Raw genomic sequence first — 18,142 nt, 5'->3', positions numbered from 1 at the left:
TTTATTGACTAGAACAGTGGTCGGCAAACTACGGCTCGGCAAACCGCGGCTCTTTGGCCCCTTGAGTGTGGCTCTTCCACAAAATACCAACTTCTGCGCATGGGCCACGAAGTTTCAATCGCACTGTACGTGCGCGCCCGCACATGGTATTTTGTGGAAGAGCCACACTCAAGGGGCCAAAGAGCCGCATGTGGCTCGAGAGCCACGGTTTGCTGACCACGGGTCACTAGAACAAATGCGTTCTGTGCTAGAACCTTAGGACTTAAGAAATGGGCCTGACAGACAGATCATTTGTGTTGATCATTGAAATGTTCTTTGTGAGGATACATTCCCTTCTACATGAAAGGCAGTGTGGGAATTATAGTCTGAAAACCAGAACCATCTTTTCAAAATGTACGCGTTTCCTTTGACCCAATTTGGATATTCATTTCAGAAAATACAAAATAAAGGATGACTAAAAGCCCCAAAGTAAAATGAACCTTAAAACTCTGATTAGAAGTGATGGTGATAAGGCATCAAAAGTGAATGGGACACCTAGCTTGGGGAAGATAAAAATACTTTGGTCCAAGAATTGAAGTATATCAAGAATTTACCTAAATGTAATGATCTGCCTGCAGGAAAACAAAAAATGGCATGCCCTGTCTGTAATTTGGAGGCATCCTTGAATGAAAATAATGTTCTACCAGGTGTATGAGGAAGTGGACACTCTCAACAATAGGAATAACATGGGGAGAATTGACAGTGAATGGCAGTGCTAAAGGACAAAAGTCAAAGGGTAATGGTCTGTTTGGGCTTTTAGAAAACAACAAGATTTAAAGATCTAATTCATTATTTTGCCTTTATTTTTGTTAAAGACAGAAAAATCCCTGAGAGGCAACAAATATCAGGTATGCAATTTTATTCCTTTGGTACAAAACGGTGGAATACCAGGCTGGCAAAGCAGCCAGGCATTCATTTACGATTAAACGTTTCTTACCAAGAAGGCACTGTGCTGGGTATTGTAACCCCACCATAACTAGGTAGGTATTTCGTCCACTGTAAATGATTGGGGGTTTGGTACAAGGCTGTTTTATGTGTTAGCCTCTTGCCCCAATCTGAGCAGTCCTGGGGGAGGGCACCCCTGAAATTCCAGAGCCATAATTTTCTACCAGGGGAAGAAAGATGCAGATCAAAGTTAGCCACCTCGCTAGTGTTCTTAAAAAAACAAAAAACAAAAAACCTCGACAGGGTGGAGCAATGTCCTGGAACAGCTGGTTACTTCTGAGCTCCCTTCTAATTCTGACATTCCTTAACTCTTATCTGTGGCAACTAGTATGCGTGTTCATTATTCCAGCATATCACTTGCTGTAAATCTGTGAGGATTGCAGCTCAGCTGTGGAGTTTTACAGGGTGAGCAGGGCGGCCCTAAGGCAGGGGAGCTACTCCTGCGAAGCAGTCTGTAACCAGCAACTCTGAACTTGTGTGAGTGTTGAAGCAAAGGTTTCTCAAAAGTCTATACCAGCCGTGGGCAAACTACGGCCCGCGGGCCGGATCCGGCCCGTTTGAAATGAATAAAACTAAAAAAAAAAAGACCGTACCCTTATATGTAATGATGTTTACTTTGAATTTATATTAGTTCACACAAACACTCCATCCATGCTTTTGTTCCGGCCCTCCGGTCCAGTTTAAGAACCCATTGTGGCCCTCGAGTCAAAAAGTTTGCCCACCCCTGGTCTATACCCAGTTAAGGCTATGTAAACAGCTTGACACAAAAATAACTTCAGATGCTTTTCAGCGGTACAGATCGTCATTCAATTTATGGAATAGTCACTTCTGAGCCAACTCTAAATCCCAGTATTAGAAAATCCTTTATTTTCACCTCTAATGTTCCCTTCTAGCAAATGACTACAAAATCCAGACCAGAAACTCTCCTGATGCCACACATAGGCCAGGAGGCACTTTGTCTGTCGGCGGTAGCCACTGCCCTCACCTGGGAAGGAGGGGCTGACAGCTGGTGTCAGCCAAGAGACAGTTCTTGCGTTACCAGGTAAACGGGCTCTTTACCAGATACGGTGGCTTCTCAGCTGCCGGGTGGTACCCAGTCTCATTGGCAAGTTTCCAGTATCTCTCTCGCAAGAGGAATGCTGCACCTTTTGGTTGTCTCTGGCGAGTGAAGATCCCCTTTTTATTTCCTATTACTCTCGCCGGTGCTAAAAACAAGCAAGAGATGTTTCAGATGACTCCAATGGGCCAAGCTGGAGCCCAACTGGGCACTAAGAAATAGCCTTATAGTTCAGGGTTGTTTGGTCTGATGTGGCCACTTAATGGGTTAAAGATTTACTACTGCTCCCCAAAATACCTTAGCTCACCGGTGTCAATTTTTCATCTATTAGGGGAAACTATCCAAAATTGTTTATCTTTTACTTGCAAACTAAGGTCTAAAACATTAAGGTACCCAACTGGAGGGAGCTGAGGTGAAAAGTTACCCTTCCCTAGTGGGAGCCAGAGTCCTGACCAGCCTCAGGTGCCTGGGTGGGACCTCCTAGCAGATGTCCTCCAGGCGCCTTCCAGCTGGGCTCCCTCTCCTGGTGGCTGGTCTGCCAGAGCTGAAGCTGGGAAGGGAGCGGAGCTGGCAACAGCCAGTCGGGGCTGCGCTCTCAGCACACCTCCTCTCCACTCCTTGTGAAACCAGTTTCCGTAAAACCAAAGTAGATCTTTCCCACCAAGAAGTTCAAACAACAGGGATCTCTAACACAGTAAGCAAATGGCAGGCACTGTACCAAGCACGTCATCAAATGGATCCCTACATCAACCTGCAAAGTGCTGGGCACTGACCCACTGTGCAGGTTTATGAAACTAGGTAACTTGTCCAAGGTCACTCTCACTACACGAAGCCGGGGCACCTGCTCGGGAAACCAGACTGCCACGCAGGGTATTTCCAGAAGCCGTTCATCTCATCAGCCAAGCAGAGTAGAGGCTCATGTTCTCATTCTTCTGTTTGCCTCTTCCCATTCTAACTTTTAATTAAACTTTAACCTTCCAAAGACCTGTCTTTCCCCTTAAGTAATGCACTGTAATTCCCACTACTACCAAACCCTTTCCACCCCCAAACTGCCATCCTAAGTTTATGGTCTGGAGCAGCCCTATGTGTCCCACTTGTGAAAGGAGTACAGATGTATTCTCTGGAAGACGTTTGAACACTCCCACACTCAAAATGCTTGGACATGCCCGGCCGGCGTGGCTCAGTGGTTGAGCGTCAACCAATGAACCAGGAAGTCACAGTTCAATTCCCAGTCAGGGCACATGCCAGCTGTGGGCTCAATCCCAGTGTGGGGCGTGCAGGAGGCAGCTGATCGATGATTCACTTTCATCACTGATGTTTCTATCCCTCTCTCTCTCTCCCTTCATCTCTGAAATCAATAAGAATGTATTTTTTAAAAAAATGCTTGGACCCTTCCCTGTATTTGGCCAACCTGCCTCATACAAGTGAGTAACATCTTAAATTTCTCAGGCTTTGTACCGTACTCCGGAATAATGAATGTATTCCACAATGCCCACTTTTCCTCACACTGTTCTGAAATAGACATGGCAAGTTAGCCATTCTACCTCAAGAGAGTAGGCTCTCCCATTTGCTTTTTTACTGTAAAATGGGGAAGCAAGCAAGCAATTATTGCTTGCTAAAGGCAACTTACTTTTCCTAGGAAATGCTCTGTGAGGCCTACATGGATTAGACCCGCTTTCCCCCTCTCGTTTCCAGTGTTCCTACCACCAAATGCCCTGAACTGAAAGGCCCACCTGAAAAAATTAAGAACCAGTACATTCCGTAAACCCAATTGCCACCTACATTGGTCAGTCATAAAATCGGCAAAATTCCAGATGAGCTCTCCAACCACATATTCTTTGCGTTTTTGATCCAGAACCAAATGATACTGCTCGAGCAGACTTTTCTGGTACTCTTCACTGAACATCAGAGGTGGATCCTGGAATTCAAGGCAAAGAGAGAACTTAAGAATCGGAACTGGCAGAATTGTAAATGTCAGATAAAAATAAAGATCCATGTGATGATGACCAAAATATCTGTCCTCAGGGTGGGCCGCTGGCGGAGTAGAGACAGCCAGGGTATGATGAGCCTAGAGTAAAAAGAGATTTAAAAATAACAAAAAAAAACAACCCCTTAATCAGTAACCACTTTATTTATCAACAGGATTTGATACTTGCTTTATCTTTTCCATTTCTATTCACCAGCTGAACTACACTGGAAGTAAAAATGTCTTTGACTAATTTAAAGCTCAAGTCTTCAGCAGCTGCCACCGTATAATTTGAGAACTAGTGTGACTCACTCAGGTTTACTCACCTCAGACTCACCTTTATCTCGTCTGGGTAAGTAGCCACTGTTTAGCACATTCATCCATTCAACAAATAATCATTTAGTATCTGCTTATATGGCAGGCATTGGAGATAAAGTGATAAGCAAGAAAGATAAGCGGCCCCGCCCTCACAGGCTTTCCAATCCAGCAAGAAAGACACAGGGAAATGTAAGGAGGTGAGCGAGCGGGGAGAGCAAAGGAGCCGGGATGTTTGGCTGAAGGAGCTAATGGACTCAGGGGCCACAGAGAGCTCCCTGGGGAACACTGAAGCCAAGACCTGCCGGGTGAGGAGAAGGCCACGTCCACAGAGCCATCCAACCTCGGTGAAGAGCTCCTGTGTGTCCTGTCCTAAGATAGAGATCTTTCAGGTGTTCCTGGGTCTGAGTTTTCATCTCATGGGAACCCGGGCCGGTGGGCAGTCGGGGCCGGGGTGGGAGGCTCTAGTCTCACTGGTAGATGCTGAGGGGTGCGGAGTCCAGTCATTTGTGAGAGAACAAAGCCCTGCTGGCTTTGCCTTTCTCTTCCAGTGAGAAGGATTAAAATGCTGTAGAAGCAGCACTGAAAATACAACTGTACAACTGAGGCACAGTTTGGTTTCAGGTCCAAAGTTGAATTTGAGGGCAGGGCAAGATGTAGATTTTCTTACTTTGCTTTAATGGAAATGACCTTGCATCGTCTAGTACTACTCACACGTGGCTATTTAAATTTAAATCTAAATTAAACCAAATCAACTCGGGCAAATTAGTCACATTTCAGGTCCTCAAAGGCCAGGTGTGGCTATGGCTGCCCTTGTGGGCAGTGCAGATACAGAACACTTCCATTGCTGCCAAGGCTCTAGCAGACAGTGCTAACCTAGGCTCTCTGAGTTTCCTAAAAATTCAGAGTTGGCACCTTTTCAAAGAGGGAGGACAAATGTGCATAGACACTGTCTTCATGAGCTAGTTCCCTCCTTTGCCAGTTTGCAGAAGTGGCATTCTGTGTAAGCAAGATGAATTTAAGGGTGTGAACAGAATAATACAGTTCATATGGGTAGCTGTTCGACACACCATGAATCAGCCTACTAAGGATTGTGTGGCAATAGATTCCCAGTAGCTGTGATGTGAGTGTGAGGTGGCCAGGGTGGAGACGAAGGGCTGGCTGTGGTTCAAGAATCCCTATGAAGAAAGTCCCCACAAGACAAAGCAGCATATCTCTGGTGAGGAAATGGACAAAACAATGAGAAAAGAGCTAGTGATAAAAACTTGCTCCATTGGATAATTAAGACCATTACAAACTTTTGAACAATAATAAATACAGTGGCAGAGCTGCCTCAAACCGATTGTCGGACTTCAGTGGTAAGGCCAGGGAGGGTTGGGGGACAGGAGGGAGGCTAGTAAGAGATCAACCGAAGGACTTGTATGCATCCATATAACCATAACTAATGGACATAAGACACTGGGGGGTAAGGGAGGGCAGGGGCTTGTCAAGGGTGGGGGGGAAAAAAGGACACTTATGTAATACCCTTTGTAATACTTTTAGCGAAAAAAAAAAAAAAAAAAACATTAAAAAAATAAAAAACTTGCTCCAAGATTTCATGCATTTCCTTAACAAACAGTGGTTAGCACCCATGGTGTGCTGACCACTGCTTAGTGCTGGCAAAGCAACAATAAATAGGGTTCAGTCTCCCTCCTAGAGCTCACAGTCTGGTCAAGGCAGAGCCAAAGAAATGATGATAGTGCACAGTGACAGACAGCAAGACGGAAACCAGCCGGCAGATGGGGTACAGGCCACTGAAGAGGGAACATCTCAGCTGAGACTTGAACATAGGGTAAGAATGCACTGGTTGGCGATTGTGATGCTAACAAGGGCATTCCAGGCAGAAGGAGGCCAATAGCTTTAAAGAGGCTGAGTCTGAGGACCAAGTGAGGGGAGGCCTTCGTGGTGGGCAGTGTGCGTGCCGTGCGGAGGGCAGGCTGGGTGAGGCTGGAGAACTGCAGGGAGGTCGTCAGAACAGGTGAGGGCGGGAAGGAGATGATTTCTAACCTGGGGCAATGAGTGACATCACTGCCCAAAACAGAGAAGAAGGAACAGAATGTTCTGCACTACTTACCTGGTGAAGCCCTGCGATGGCTCCCGCCCCATACTCGCTCTGAATAATCGGCTTCTGATAGGTCCTGTACCAGTTCTCAAACTGGGTGGCCAGCTGCAGCTGAATCACCTCCAGGTGCCCGTAGTCATGATACCAGGACAAGTAGCTGTTCACACAGATGACATCCACGTACGGTGCCTAGGACAAGAGCATGAAAGCTAGTCCCTGCACCAGTCGGGGGCCATTATGACAGAGCAGGTAAAAAGGGGACACGAAAAATGAGCTGGATGCTTACATGTGTAGTCAAGGAGTGACCCGAACGGACGCTCCTGACCTGGCTAAGGTTCTGGCGAGGGCTGAGGCTGAGCAGGCGCCCAGGGAGCTGCCCTCAGTGGAAGCCCAGGGCCTATCCAACTGGATTCTGTTCCTCTCTAGCTAGTGCTCCTGTCACTAGTCCTCCCCCATCTGGCCCTGGAGAAATGTTCCCAACCGAGATGCCGTTTTCCCCGTACTGTTTCTGAGCTTGTACTGTGGGCCTTAAAGTGGTTAGAAGATTCCCTCCTAGGAGGGTAGCCAAGATGATGGAGTGAAACAGCCTGGAGTCTAATCCACACAGAGCTCAGGAGTCAGCAGCAAAGACTAGACAGCCCGCCCTGGCCGGTTTGGCTCAGTGGATAGAGCATCGGCCTGCGGACTCAAGGGTCCCGGGTTCGATTCTGATCAAGGGCATGCATCTTGGTTGCGGGCTAATCCCCAGTAGGGAGTGTGCAGGAGGCAGCTGATCGATGTTTCTCTCTCATCGATATTTCTAACTCTCTATCCCTCTCCCTTCCTCTCTGTAAAAAATCAATAAAATATATATTTAAAAAAAAGACTAGCCGAAACCGGTTTGGCTCAGTGGATAGAGCGTCGGCCTGTGGACTGAAAGGTCCCGGGTTCGATTCCGGTCAAGGGCATGTACCTGGGTTGCGGGCACATCCCCAGTGGGAGATGTGCAGGAGGCAGCTGACCGATGTTTCTCTCTCATCGATGTTTCTGACTCTCTATCTCTCTCCCTTCCTCTCTGTAAAAAATCAATAAAATATATTTTTTAAAAAAATAAAAATAAAAAAAAAAAATAAAAAAAAGACTAGACAGCCCATTGTCGAGTCTCTAATGCCCAGCTCACCTCCAGACCCTGCACCGGGACTGGTATGGCCTGTTTTTCCCAAGTGACCATGGCCTCTTTCCAAACTGTGGTGGGAAATGCAGAGGAAGTGGAAGCTGGGGGCCGCTGGGTGGACACATGTACAAGGATCACACATCCCACCAGAGAGTCTGGCAGCCAGAGGAGGCCCTGCTGGTGCTTCTCGGAAGGGCGTTGTCTCGACAGATGGCAGGGGAGCACCAGGGCTCCGAGCTTCTTTCCATGGTGAACACAATCTACATTTCTATAGAGTGTTTTCCCACCCATTCTTTCTTTAGATGATTTCTCTTTCTATAGCACTTCCCTCCTAAGTACTGGCCTTCAGCTCTCCAGGGGAGTATTTTCTTTGTGGCTGGGCACAGTGAGGGAGGCCATTGGGCCAGCCAGCTGTGGGAGCCTGCCCTTCGATCCTCAATCTAGATCTAGCTAATGGTTCGCAAAGCTGGCTGACGACCGGAGTTCACTGCAGAGCTTTTTACAACTCAGATTCCCACCCTGGACTGACTCAATCACAATCTCAACATCCAGACACCTTAGTGGTTCTGCTAATCAGCCAGGTTTGAGAAACAATGGACAATGATGACTTTAGGTTCCCTTAAACCTTTGCCGTTGTATGAGCACAGTGAACTGAGGTGCATACAACTAAACTGAGGCACCTAGACTCTGGACTGAGAACAAATTAAATCTCCCTGGGCCCAGCCTCCTTGGACGTAGGAAGCCACACTGCCCAGTGAATAGCAGGTAGTTATCTTTGACCTACAGCCTGTCTATGAAAATGCTGGACTGGCGGTTCGTGGTTCTTCTGCTCACGTGGCCCAGGAGCCCCCCTCCAACCTCAAGGATTCTGCTGTACAAGGTGTTCCCCTAATGACCTGGGCCCACATCAGGAGGAAGGACTAGAGGACAGGACAGAGGAAATGAGAGGTGTGGGGAACCCCCATGCTCACCCCGAGGTCTGTGTCATATTTGGAGTTGGTCACAAAGGTCACGGGCCGGGAGGGGTCCAAGGCTTTGGTGTGAGCAATCAGCGTCCTGTCGTGGAGGGCAGAAGACAGGGCTGCTGTCAACTGGGAAGGGCTATCAGCCACCTCTCAACCCCTCCCTCCCATCCCCTGCCCCCCGCCAAACCCACCGCTCCCCTCCTTCTTCTAAGTGTATTTTAGGTATGCAAACATGTTCCGCTAGTCTGAGATCATGTTCCCTGACATCATTCCTTCTCCCTCCCCAAATCCAAGCTTCCCCTCCTCCAAAGAGGCCACCTCGCAGGGAGAGCTGGGTCCTTGGGCTGGGCACTGCCACAAACTGGGTTTGGAATCTCTGAAAAAGCTCTTGACAACAGGACTGGATGGCTGTTAATTTAACAAATAATTAGGGAGTGGCGCTAGGACGCAGGGTGTGTGCTGTGTGCGGGGCACTCACGGGGACCTCACAGCTGTGCCATCGCTTTGGGGAGCAGTGGGAGAGGGGCACTTGCAGGTGTGAGAAATTGCAACTACAAGCGGTAGCAGGAAAGAGGGCTAGGAGACAATCCCAGGGCACATGCTGACAGTGGGGGTCAGTGTCGGCCTAACTGAAGAAATGGCATTAATGCTGAATGGCAAGGAGAGGCTTCCCAACAGGGGAACCTGTCAGGTCTCCCAGGGCAGGTCACCTGCCCTCACTGTTTAAGCCTATGTTCCTCTACTCTTTCCTCACAGCTTTCCTTTCCTTTACACCCTCTCCCCATAACTGCGTTTCTCATTTGAAGGCTGTGGTTTCCACAGGCCAGAACTGTACCCCTTACCCTCAAGCCTCAAATCCACACTCCGAAATGGCCTGTTTGTCACCTGGGAAGGTTCAAAGCCTAGCTGAGCTCCTCCAGCCCAGGCAGCTCTATCCACACCCTGCCCCATCCTGCTGCTCCAAAAATCATGCATCTCCCTCTTCCCACCTCCAAAAAAGCCCATCTGGAACTTTAGGCACCCGTTCCTGGGAGCCTATCCTTTCGCACTCACAACAAAAATTCTGTCCGCCAGCCCTGCCTCAACACACCACGGGGCCCCATGCACGCAGGGCCTGGTGTTCAGAGCAGTGAGTCATCTTGCCCAGGTGGGTCACTCCTCAGAGCCTTCTCCAATGTGGCTCAGCTGAGAGCAATCCATGAAACTGGCGTGCAGTGTGCCTCAGGGAGTGTTTTGATAGCCTCTTGCAGCAAGTGAAATAATTTTCCTGTGCAGGCAAAGTTGTAACCGGCAGGAATGTAAGAAAGAGAAGGAACCCAAGTCCTGGCACTAGCACCAGCCTGCCTTGCTTCACAGCTGGGCCTCGCCTGGGCACTTCACAAGCCCAATACAAGTAGCAGCCATCTACAGATCTCTCTGTAGCTCCTGCCAGGTGGCCCCAGGCAGTGGCTGACTTTGCACCTCCTGGGAGGCTCCAGAGCCAGTGCACCAGGTGAGCAGCTTCAGCCTATACCAGATTACAATTCTGCACATTCACAAGTGACACACTCAAGGGGAGACTCAGTGAGCACCAAAGCCCCACTGAAGCCAAGTCTTGCTTCCTAGGGAAATCTGCTCAGCTGCTCTTCCACTGTAGTCGTAGCTGGACTTCATGGCCAATTGGGCTGGAGGTCAAGTCCTCCCAGTGACACCAATAGCAATCAGGGCTCACCTAGAGTGCCCAGCTCAGGTTACTAGGGAGGCTGAGCCACTGGGCCCTACAGGACACCTACTACACAAGGCCGCTCTACCAATTCCAGGAGACATAGCAGCTCTACCCAATACATAGAAACAAACACAGGGAAGCAGCGAAAATGTAGAAACAAATAAACATGTCACCAATAAAAGAAATGGAAGCAAGCAAACTACTGGATACAGAGTTCAAAACCATGGTTTTAAGGTTACTCAAGGATCTTAATGAGACCTTCAAGGGACTCAAAGAGTACTTCAAGGGACTTAGTGAGACTTTTAAGTATCTTAATGAGAATGTCAAAGACATGAAAAGGGACTGGTCAGAAGTTAAGCCTATACTAATTGAAATAAAGAATAATTTACAGGGATTCAACAGTAGAGTAGAGAATTCTGAGAATACAATCAATGATTTGGAATATGAGGAAGCAAAAAACACCTAATCAAAAGAACAGAAGAAGAAAAATCCAAAAATATGAAGATTGTGTAAGCCTTTGGGATGATGTCAAGCATACCAACATTTGCATTATGGGGGTGCCAGAAGGAGAAGAGAGAGGAAGATACTGAAAACCTATTTGAAGAAATAATGACAGAAAACTTCTCCTACCTGGTGAAAGAAATAGACTTACAAGTCCAGGAAGTACAGAGTCCCAAACAAGAGGAACCCAGAGGCCCCCACCAAGACACATCATAATTAAAATGCGAAAGACAAAGAGAGAATCTTAAAAGCAGCAAGAGAAAAGCAGTTACCCAACTACAAGGAAGCACCCATACACTTGTCAACTGATTTCTCAACAGAAACTTTGCAGGCCAGAGGAAGTGGCAAGAAATATTCAGAGTGATGAATAGCAAGGAGCTACTCTATACAACAAAGCTATTCTATATAATAAAAGCTTAATATGCTAAGTGTCCAGTCATCTGGTAGTCCGTTCAACCAAAGTGTAATATGCTAATGATTTGCTAAGGCTGCTCAACCACTCACTATGACGTGCACTGACCACCAGGGGGCAGACACTCCAACTGGTAGGTTAGCTTGCTGCTGGGGTCTGGCCGATCTGGGACTGAGCTAGATGGGCCGGACATGCCCTGGAGCCCTCTCGAGGTCCCTCCCCAGCTGGCCAACCTCCTGCGTCTCTCCCCAGCACTGTTGTGCTGCGCCCTCTCACAATCTGGGACTCCTCCAGGGATGTCGGAGAGCCGGTTTCAGCTCGATCCCGCAGGCCATTCTGAGGGACCACACTGGTGCACGGATTCGTGCACCGAGCCTCTAGTCCAGGGGTGGGCAAACTTTTTGACTTGAGGGCCACAATGGGTTCTTAAACTGAACCGGAGGGCCGGAACAAAAGCATGGATGGAGTGTTTGTGTGAACTAATATAAATTCAAAGTAAACAGCATTACATAAAAGGGTACGGCCTTTTTTTTTTTAAGTTTTATTCATTTCAAATGGGCCGGATCCGGCCCGCGGGCTGTAGTTTGCCCACGGCTGCTCTAGTCATTTAGAACTGAAAGTCAGATATAGAACTTCACATACAAGAAATACCTAAATGAGTTCATCACCCACCAAACCAGTATTACATGAAATTTTTTTTAAAATATATATTTTATTGATTTTTACAGAGAGGAAGGGAGAGGGACAGAGAGTTAGAAACATCGATGAGAGAGAAACATCGATCAGCTGCCTCCTGCACATTCCCCACCGGGGATTTGCTGTTCCTCTCTAGCTAGTGCTAGAGAGGAACAGCATGCCCTTGACTGGAATCGAACCTGGGACCCTTGAGTCCGCAGGCTGATGCTCTATCCACTGAGCCAAACCAGTTAGGGCTACATGAAATTTTAAAGGGTATTCTTTATGAAGAGGAAGAATAAGAAAAAAAGATAAAAAATCTGAATAATCAAATGGCAATAAATACATATCTACCAACAATTGAATCTAAAAGTCAAAATAAATGAACAAGAAATCTAATGAACAAAATAAACTGATGAATAAAATAGAATCAGAGGCATGGAAACATGGAACAAACTGACAAATCTCAGAGGGAAGCTGGTGGGTGGGGGCGGGGAGGAGATTAGCCAAAGATCTTACACACATATATTCATTACCTATGGACACAGACAACAGGGCAGTGAAGGTCTGGGGTGGGGTGGGAACTGGGTGGAAGGTGACAATGGGAAAAAAGGGGGACATCTATAATACCCTCAACAATAAAGATTAAAAAGAGAGACAGAACCAAGGAACACGGGGAGAGGACCCCTCCCACTGAGGAAACACTGCCCCCAAGTGGTGGTTCTTTCCATTGCAATGCAGGGAGAGGGGAGCAGGGAGGGAGGAGCTACTGGAACCATGAACCAGATGGCCTGGTCCTATCCAAATGTAACTTTAGAATACTCAGAGTATGCATGTTGTTGAAAAGCCTGTTTATAATTATGTGGGCAGTTAAGCTGGTTTAATGAAGTCTACCTCCACTTCATAGATGAACACAAAACATCACAAAGTGGGTTTGGGTTTTTTGGAGTTTTAACACACACCAAATTTCCCAGGAATGGAGACACCATTAAAAGTGAGGGTAGATTAGCCCTAGCCTGTTTGGACAGCATCAGCCTGTGGACTGAAGGGTCCCCGGTTCGGTTCCGGTCAAGGGCATATGCCTGGGGTTGCGGGCTCCATCCCCAGTGTGGGGCGTGCAGGAGGCAGCCAAGCAATGATTCTCTCTCATCACTGATGTTTTTATTTCTCCCTTCCTCTCAGAAATCAATAAAGTATGTATATATATATATATATATATATATATATATATATATATATATTTTTTTTTTTTTTTTTAAGTAAGGGAAGATTATACTTGGTTTTGTGTGTAACTTTACCTGGAGTGGTTCACCATTTTGGAAATGCATGGCACTGAAGGGAACTGCTCATGGTACCAGTGCCAACATGGTACCACTACTGTTTGCTTTTGGAGTTATGCTTTCAGGGAATTCTGTATCAGGGAGTAAGCATCGACCCCTTCACTGGGTCTTCTGGGGAGTCAGGCCCATGTATTCATGTATTATTTTATAAATGACTCTCCTTGATATCACAGTCAGGCCATGCCACTATTTTTTTTTAACTTGAAGTTATATGTATAAGTAGGTTAAGTTACCTCTGGATTTCATTTCAGGTGTGAAAAGCAGACTGAGTCTCACTGGGTTGAAATTACAACAGGTGGGTATGGATCTGGTCCCCTGAACTAACCAAGTCTGGATGCACTCAAGTCTGGGCTGGGAGCTGGAAGGCAGGGTCCCTCCCCCGGCCCAGGCCAGGGCAGAGGAGGGCACTCACTTGAAGTAGTAACCTGCAGGTTCCAGGAAGGAAGTGGGCTCATTGGCCACAGACCACATCACAACAGCTGGGTGATTCTTGTCCCTGCGCACCAGCTCCTCCATCACCTCAAGGTGGTGCTGCAGAGACTGGTTGCTGTAGCTCTGGCTATGGGTGGAAAGAAAAGGGAGTGTGTCATCACCTGACAGGTTGGGCAGCATGGGCAGCATGGGCAGTGGGCACTCACCTTAGCTTGATGCCCACGCCAGGGCTCTCATCAATGACCACGATCCCATACTGGTCACAGAGCTGCATCACCTCCTCCGCATAGGGGTAGTGGCTGGTACGGAAGGCGTTGGCACCAAGCCAGAGAAGCAAGTTGAAGTCCTTCATCAGCAGTGGCCAGTCGAAGCCCCTCCCTCGGATCTAGGGGACAGCAGACTAGAGTGACCCCTGCCCCCTGTCCCTGATGCACTTCCTTCTAGAGCTGGACCCATCAGCCCTCTATCCAGCCAAGCACGGACCCCATCAGGCAGCAGTTTTGAGCAGTTTGCTTCACTGCTCTGAGCTGCCCGCAGCCACTGCAGGGGGTATGGGGAAGGTAAGGATGAGAAACAGCCCCCACAGAGACCCAGGAGCCCCAACTCACGTCTGAATCCTCATGCTTGTTGACCCCATGGAAATAGAAAGGTTTCCCGTTAATGAGGAACTGGTTCTTTGTGACAGCCACGGTGCGAATCCCCACCGGGAGAGTGTAGAAGTCAGACATGGACCCGGCTGCCGTCTGAACAGTCAGCCTCACCTAGGAAAGCCAAGCACTGGAGTGAGGCATCCTTAATGGCCTGAGTCCCACACAGCCGCCCAGCAGCAGGACGGCCCCGTGTAAACCACAGCAGCCTACCTCTGGGACACAAGCAGAGAGATTGAGAAATTACAGGCTTCTGCCGTTAGCAAGGAGGAAACTTTCCCCACCCTGCCACTCGAGCCTGCTCTTCAAATCTGGGCTGCCCCACCCAGCCCAGAAAAACTCGGGCTGGGAATGCTTCAATCCAATTGACTAGGAAGCTCAGAGGCCCATGCCTGCCTGTCCACCTGCTAAAGCCAGGTAGGGTTGCTGGAAGGGGGCAAAAGGCCTCCCACAGCCCCAGTCTTAACCACCATTACCTCCAATGAGTACAGGTAGGCAGGGTGCTCATGCATCAGGTATGGCCACCAGAAGTGGGCATTGGGCACCTGCAGCTGGCCGCGGCCTCCAGTCCCCCGGGCCACAATATTGCCTTCCTCATCCTGAAGGTACACTTCCAGTTGGAAGTGTTCACTGCCCTGGATGGAAATCTGGTAGTGCACCAGCCCTGTGGGAGACAAGAGATCAGAGAAGAGAGAAGGAAGGATGTGACCTGGGTCACACAGATGAGGGGACCCCGAAGCCACCACTGAGGAGTCCTCTTAGGCCCTGAGACTCCAGCCAACAACTGTTTATTTTTTGAGCTTGACCTGCAGTGAGGGGATTGAGGGCAGCACAGTGCGGAAGGGACATGGGATCCCCATGTATCCTGAGTGATATGATTTTAGACAAGCCCCATTTCTCATTGGGCTTTATTTCCTCACAAAAGGTGGTCAGACCAGATGGGTATTTCAGAGGCCCTTCCCAGCTTACACAGGCTGGATTTTAGCTCCTCAGGTAAATGGGAACCTGTGAGGGTTAAGAAATGCTGGGAGAGCCTTTCTCCTGGAGCATCTTTCAAAACTGGGAACAGAGCCACTCTGGGCCTGGCGGAGGGAAGATCCTGCCGGGAGCCCTCACCAGTGTTTTGGTCCACGCTGGTGGTGACGTCGATGTCATCAATGTAGGTGGTGGGCGTGGTATAGAGGACCACCGGCCGGTGCAGCCCCGCGTAGTTGAAGAAGTCAAAGTTTGTGTTCTGGACAAAGTAATGGTTGGGGTACCTAGAGAGGGAGGACAGTGGCCAACTGGGGTCTTGCCCTGCGGCCTTCACCTCACCGCTGCTAAGGCAGGTGGGAAGACCATGGGCAGGGTGGGGACTGGAATGGGGGAGCAGGTTCTGCTCACATGGAGGTATCCGTCCGGTAGAGGATGGTCCCTGGCGGCAGGGTGTGGGGGGCGAGTGTGTTGTTGATGGCGATGGTGATGCGGCAGGAGGACAGGGGCCCACTCTGGACCAGCTTGCTGATGTCAGCCTCGAACGGAAGGTGGCCCCCCTCATGCTCTGCCACATGGACCCCATTCACCCACTGCAGACACAGGAAAATAAGGGGAGGGGGCCAGAGCATGAGGAAGGGCCACTGACATCTCAGGTACTCCCTCACACAGAGGTGCCCTGACAGCTTCTACCTGCCTCACCGGCCTGATGGGAGGAATGGAGCTCCATGGAAATTAGACAGCCCTTCCCAGTGTGGGGCATGAGCTCTTCCCCCCACCCACCCCAGAAGGCAGGCTGTCAGGTGACAGCTGGGAGCCAGGCACCCCAAGGAAGACCCACGCGTGCTCAGCAGCCGCACCTGCCCGCTCGCCCTGCCTGCTGCTCGCTGTACTGACCACAATGGCATAGTAGTGGGCGCTGCCAATCCTCAGCACCACTCTTGTGCTCAGGTCCTGGGTCCATCGCTGGGGCAGTGTTGCCTCTCGTTCATACCACACCCAGCCGACAAAGCCACGCAGCTGCCCATCCTGGCCCACATCATTGAAGCTGGAGGGAACAGGCATGTCCAAGGTGGGACCCGACTGGGGAAAGAAAGGCCAGGATCAGGTCCAGACCACCTGGGAATCTAAGACCAGGCCCCAGGCAGCCCCCTTCCCCAGAGGCTAGGTTCCCCTGCAACCCTGCCTTCAGGAAGCCTTCGCCAGACCCTGGAGGTCTAGGCCACCTCCCCATTGTAATTCTTTGCCAGCAACTGGCCAATGTCTATGGAGTTCATTTAATTCGCACAACTCCATGATGTAGACATCAGTCACTCACTCGTTCAATGGACAGTGCAGGGAACACCTGCAATGTTGTTCTGGGCACGAGGAGTAAACGGTGAACAGGCCTCTGTGCCGATAGGGGCAGGGGACTATCTCAGGAGTCAGGGAAGGTCTTTGGGGGCCAGGGCCAGGGCCATGGGATGCTGCCTCAGCCCAACCTGGCAGAATTGGGTGAACCTGAGCCGGGCAGGGAATCTCCTGAACACCTCAGGTCCAAGGCAGGGCAGGGGTGAGGCAGAGCGCTCAGCGAGCCTGGGCGGGGAGGTGGCACCTGTAAGGAGGGGATTTCCTCTGTCTTTCACAGCTCTATCCCCAGGGTCTGACACAAGCCCTGGAACCCGATAAATACTGGCTGAATGGATGGGTAACTTGCAGATGAGGGATCGACTGCTAGGATGGTTTATGTCCAAGGACTGGCGGGCCAGTTCTTTCTCAAGGCAACCAGCCCAGGGTCTCCGGCACCAGGGAAAGAGGTGAGCCCAGGGAGGGCCACACGCAGCCCGAATGAAAGCAGGAGGGGACGATCGGCAGAGCCCAGAGACGAAGAGGAAGATAGTGGCCGGGCTGCCCCAGGAGGAAGGCGGGCCACGCAGGGGCTGCTTGGCCGGGGAAACTGTGAGTCCGGCACATGCCCGGCACCCGCACCCCACCCACCACCACTTCCTTTTTTCCTCCCCTGCTGACTGCTGGGCAGCAACCCCCCAAACAGCATCTGGGAGAGGCGAGCGGCGCATGGCACACAGGCCCGTCCCAGCCCCGGCTCCAGGCAGAGGGGAGACCTGGGGGTCCCTGGCTGGGCCTCGACCTGAACCGGGGACCCACGGTCCTGCCTGCCAGGGCAGAGCTGGCCCCGAGGGGTCCGCCGCCCGCCCTCCTCCCGCTCCTGCCCCGCTCGGCCCACCCCACGGACCGGGCTCCACCAGGGCCCTTCCCCCGCCCGGGAGGGTGGGCGCCCCCCTACCCCACCCCCGACACACACAGACTTTCGGTTCCTGATCCGCCCTCTGCTTGGCAGCTCCTTCCGCGACAGCAGAGCCCCCCACGCCGCCAAGCCGGTCCCCTTCAACCCCTCGGGACTCCTAGGGACTTGCCACCCAGCCCCCTCCCGCCCCGCGGCTCCCGCACCTCCCGCAGCGGCGACCGGTACCACTGCTGCTCGAAGCCCCGGCGCCGATTTTCGGAGAAGTCGGCGCGGAACTTCCAGAGGCCATCGAGGTCCTTGCGCTCCCGCGACGCGCTCTCCCGGGGGTACAGCATCCCGCCCTGCAGCGCCAGCCCGCAGCCCCAGAGGAGCGCCCCCAGCACGGCCCCGGCGACCGCCCGCCCCGACATGGTCTCCGCGCCCTCCAGCCGCTCGCGGGCGGCTTTAGGGGCCGCTGCGTGGGAGGCGGGGCCGGGGCCGGATGGGCGGGGCCACGGGTCCCGCCCGCAGCCTCCGGCGGGATTTTGGCTTAAGGCGGTGCCGGGTCTGGAGGAGACCGGCGGGCGGGCCGCTGCGTGAGAGGCTGGGCGGGGCGGGGCCTGTAGGGGCGGGGCCTGTATGGCCGGGGGCGGGGCCTGTATGGGCCGGGGGCGGGGCCTGTGGGGCGGGGCC

General features: G+C 50.9%; 1 protein-coding gene across 2 annotated transcripts; it reads right to left on the bottom strand.

The window, feature by feature from the left end:
• Window positions 1-837: 837 nt before the first annotated feature.
• On the bottom strand, window positions 838-17,915 carry GUSB (glucuronidase beta). Of its 2 annotated transcripts, XM_070412865.1 has the most exons (12): window positions 17,674-17,915; window positions 16,123-16,308; window positions 15,637-15,818; window positions 15,370-15,512; window positions 14,730-14,917; window positions 14,215-14,367; window positions 13,813-13,991; window positions 13,587-13,733; window positions 8,548-8,632; window positions 6,436-6,612; window positions 3,824-3,959; window positions 838-2,189 (listed from the first exon to the last, which is right to left on the bottom strand). In XM_070412865.1, exons 1-12 carry the CDS (start codon window positions 17,878-17,880, stop codon window positions 2,020-2,022), a joined length of 1,953 nt encoding a protein of 650 aa, XP_070268966.1. In that variant the 5' UTR covers window positions 17,881-17,915; the 3' UTR covers window positions 838-2,019. The 2 variants fall into 2 exon arrangements, with proteins under 2 accessions (XP_070268966.1, XP_070268968.1); XM_070412867.1 differs by lacking the exons at window positions 15,370-15,512; window positions 15,637-15,818; window positions 17,674-17,915 and having other exon boundaries at window positions 839-2,189; window positions 16,123-16,281.
• Window positions 17,916-18,142: the final 227 nt, after the last annotated feature.

This window comes from Myotis yumanensis, unplaced genomic scaffold, assembly GCF_028538775.1.
Source record: "Myotis yumanensis isolate MYYU_CA2020_CCGP unplaced genomic scaffold, mMyoYum1.0.hap1 SCAF_4, whole genome shotgun sequence".
Lineage (NCBI taxonomy): Eukaryota > Metazoa > Chordata > Mammalia > Chiroptera > Vespertilionidae > Myotis > Myotis yumanensis.
This window is presented reverse-complemented; position numbering and strand designations above follow the sequence as displayed.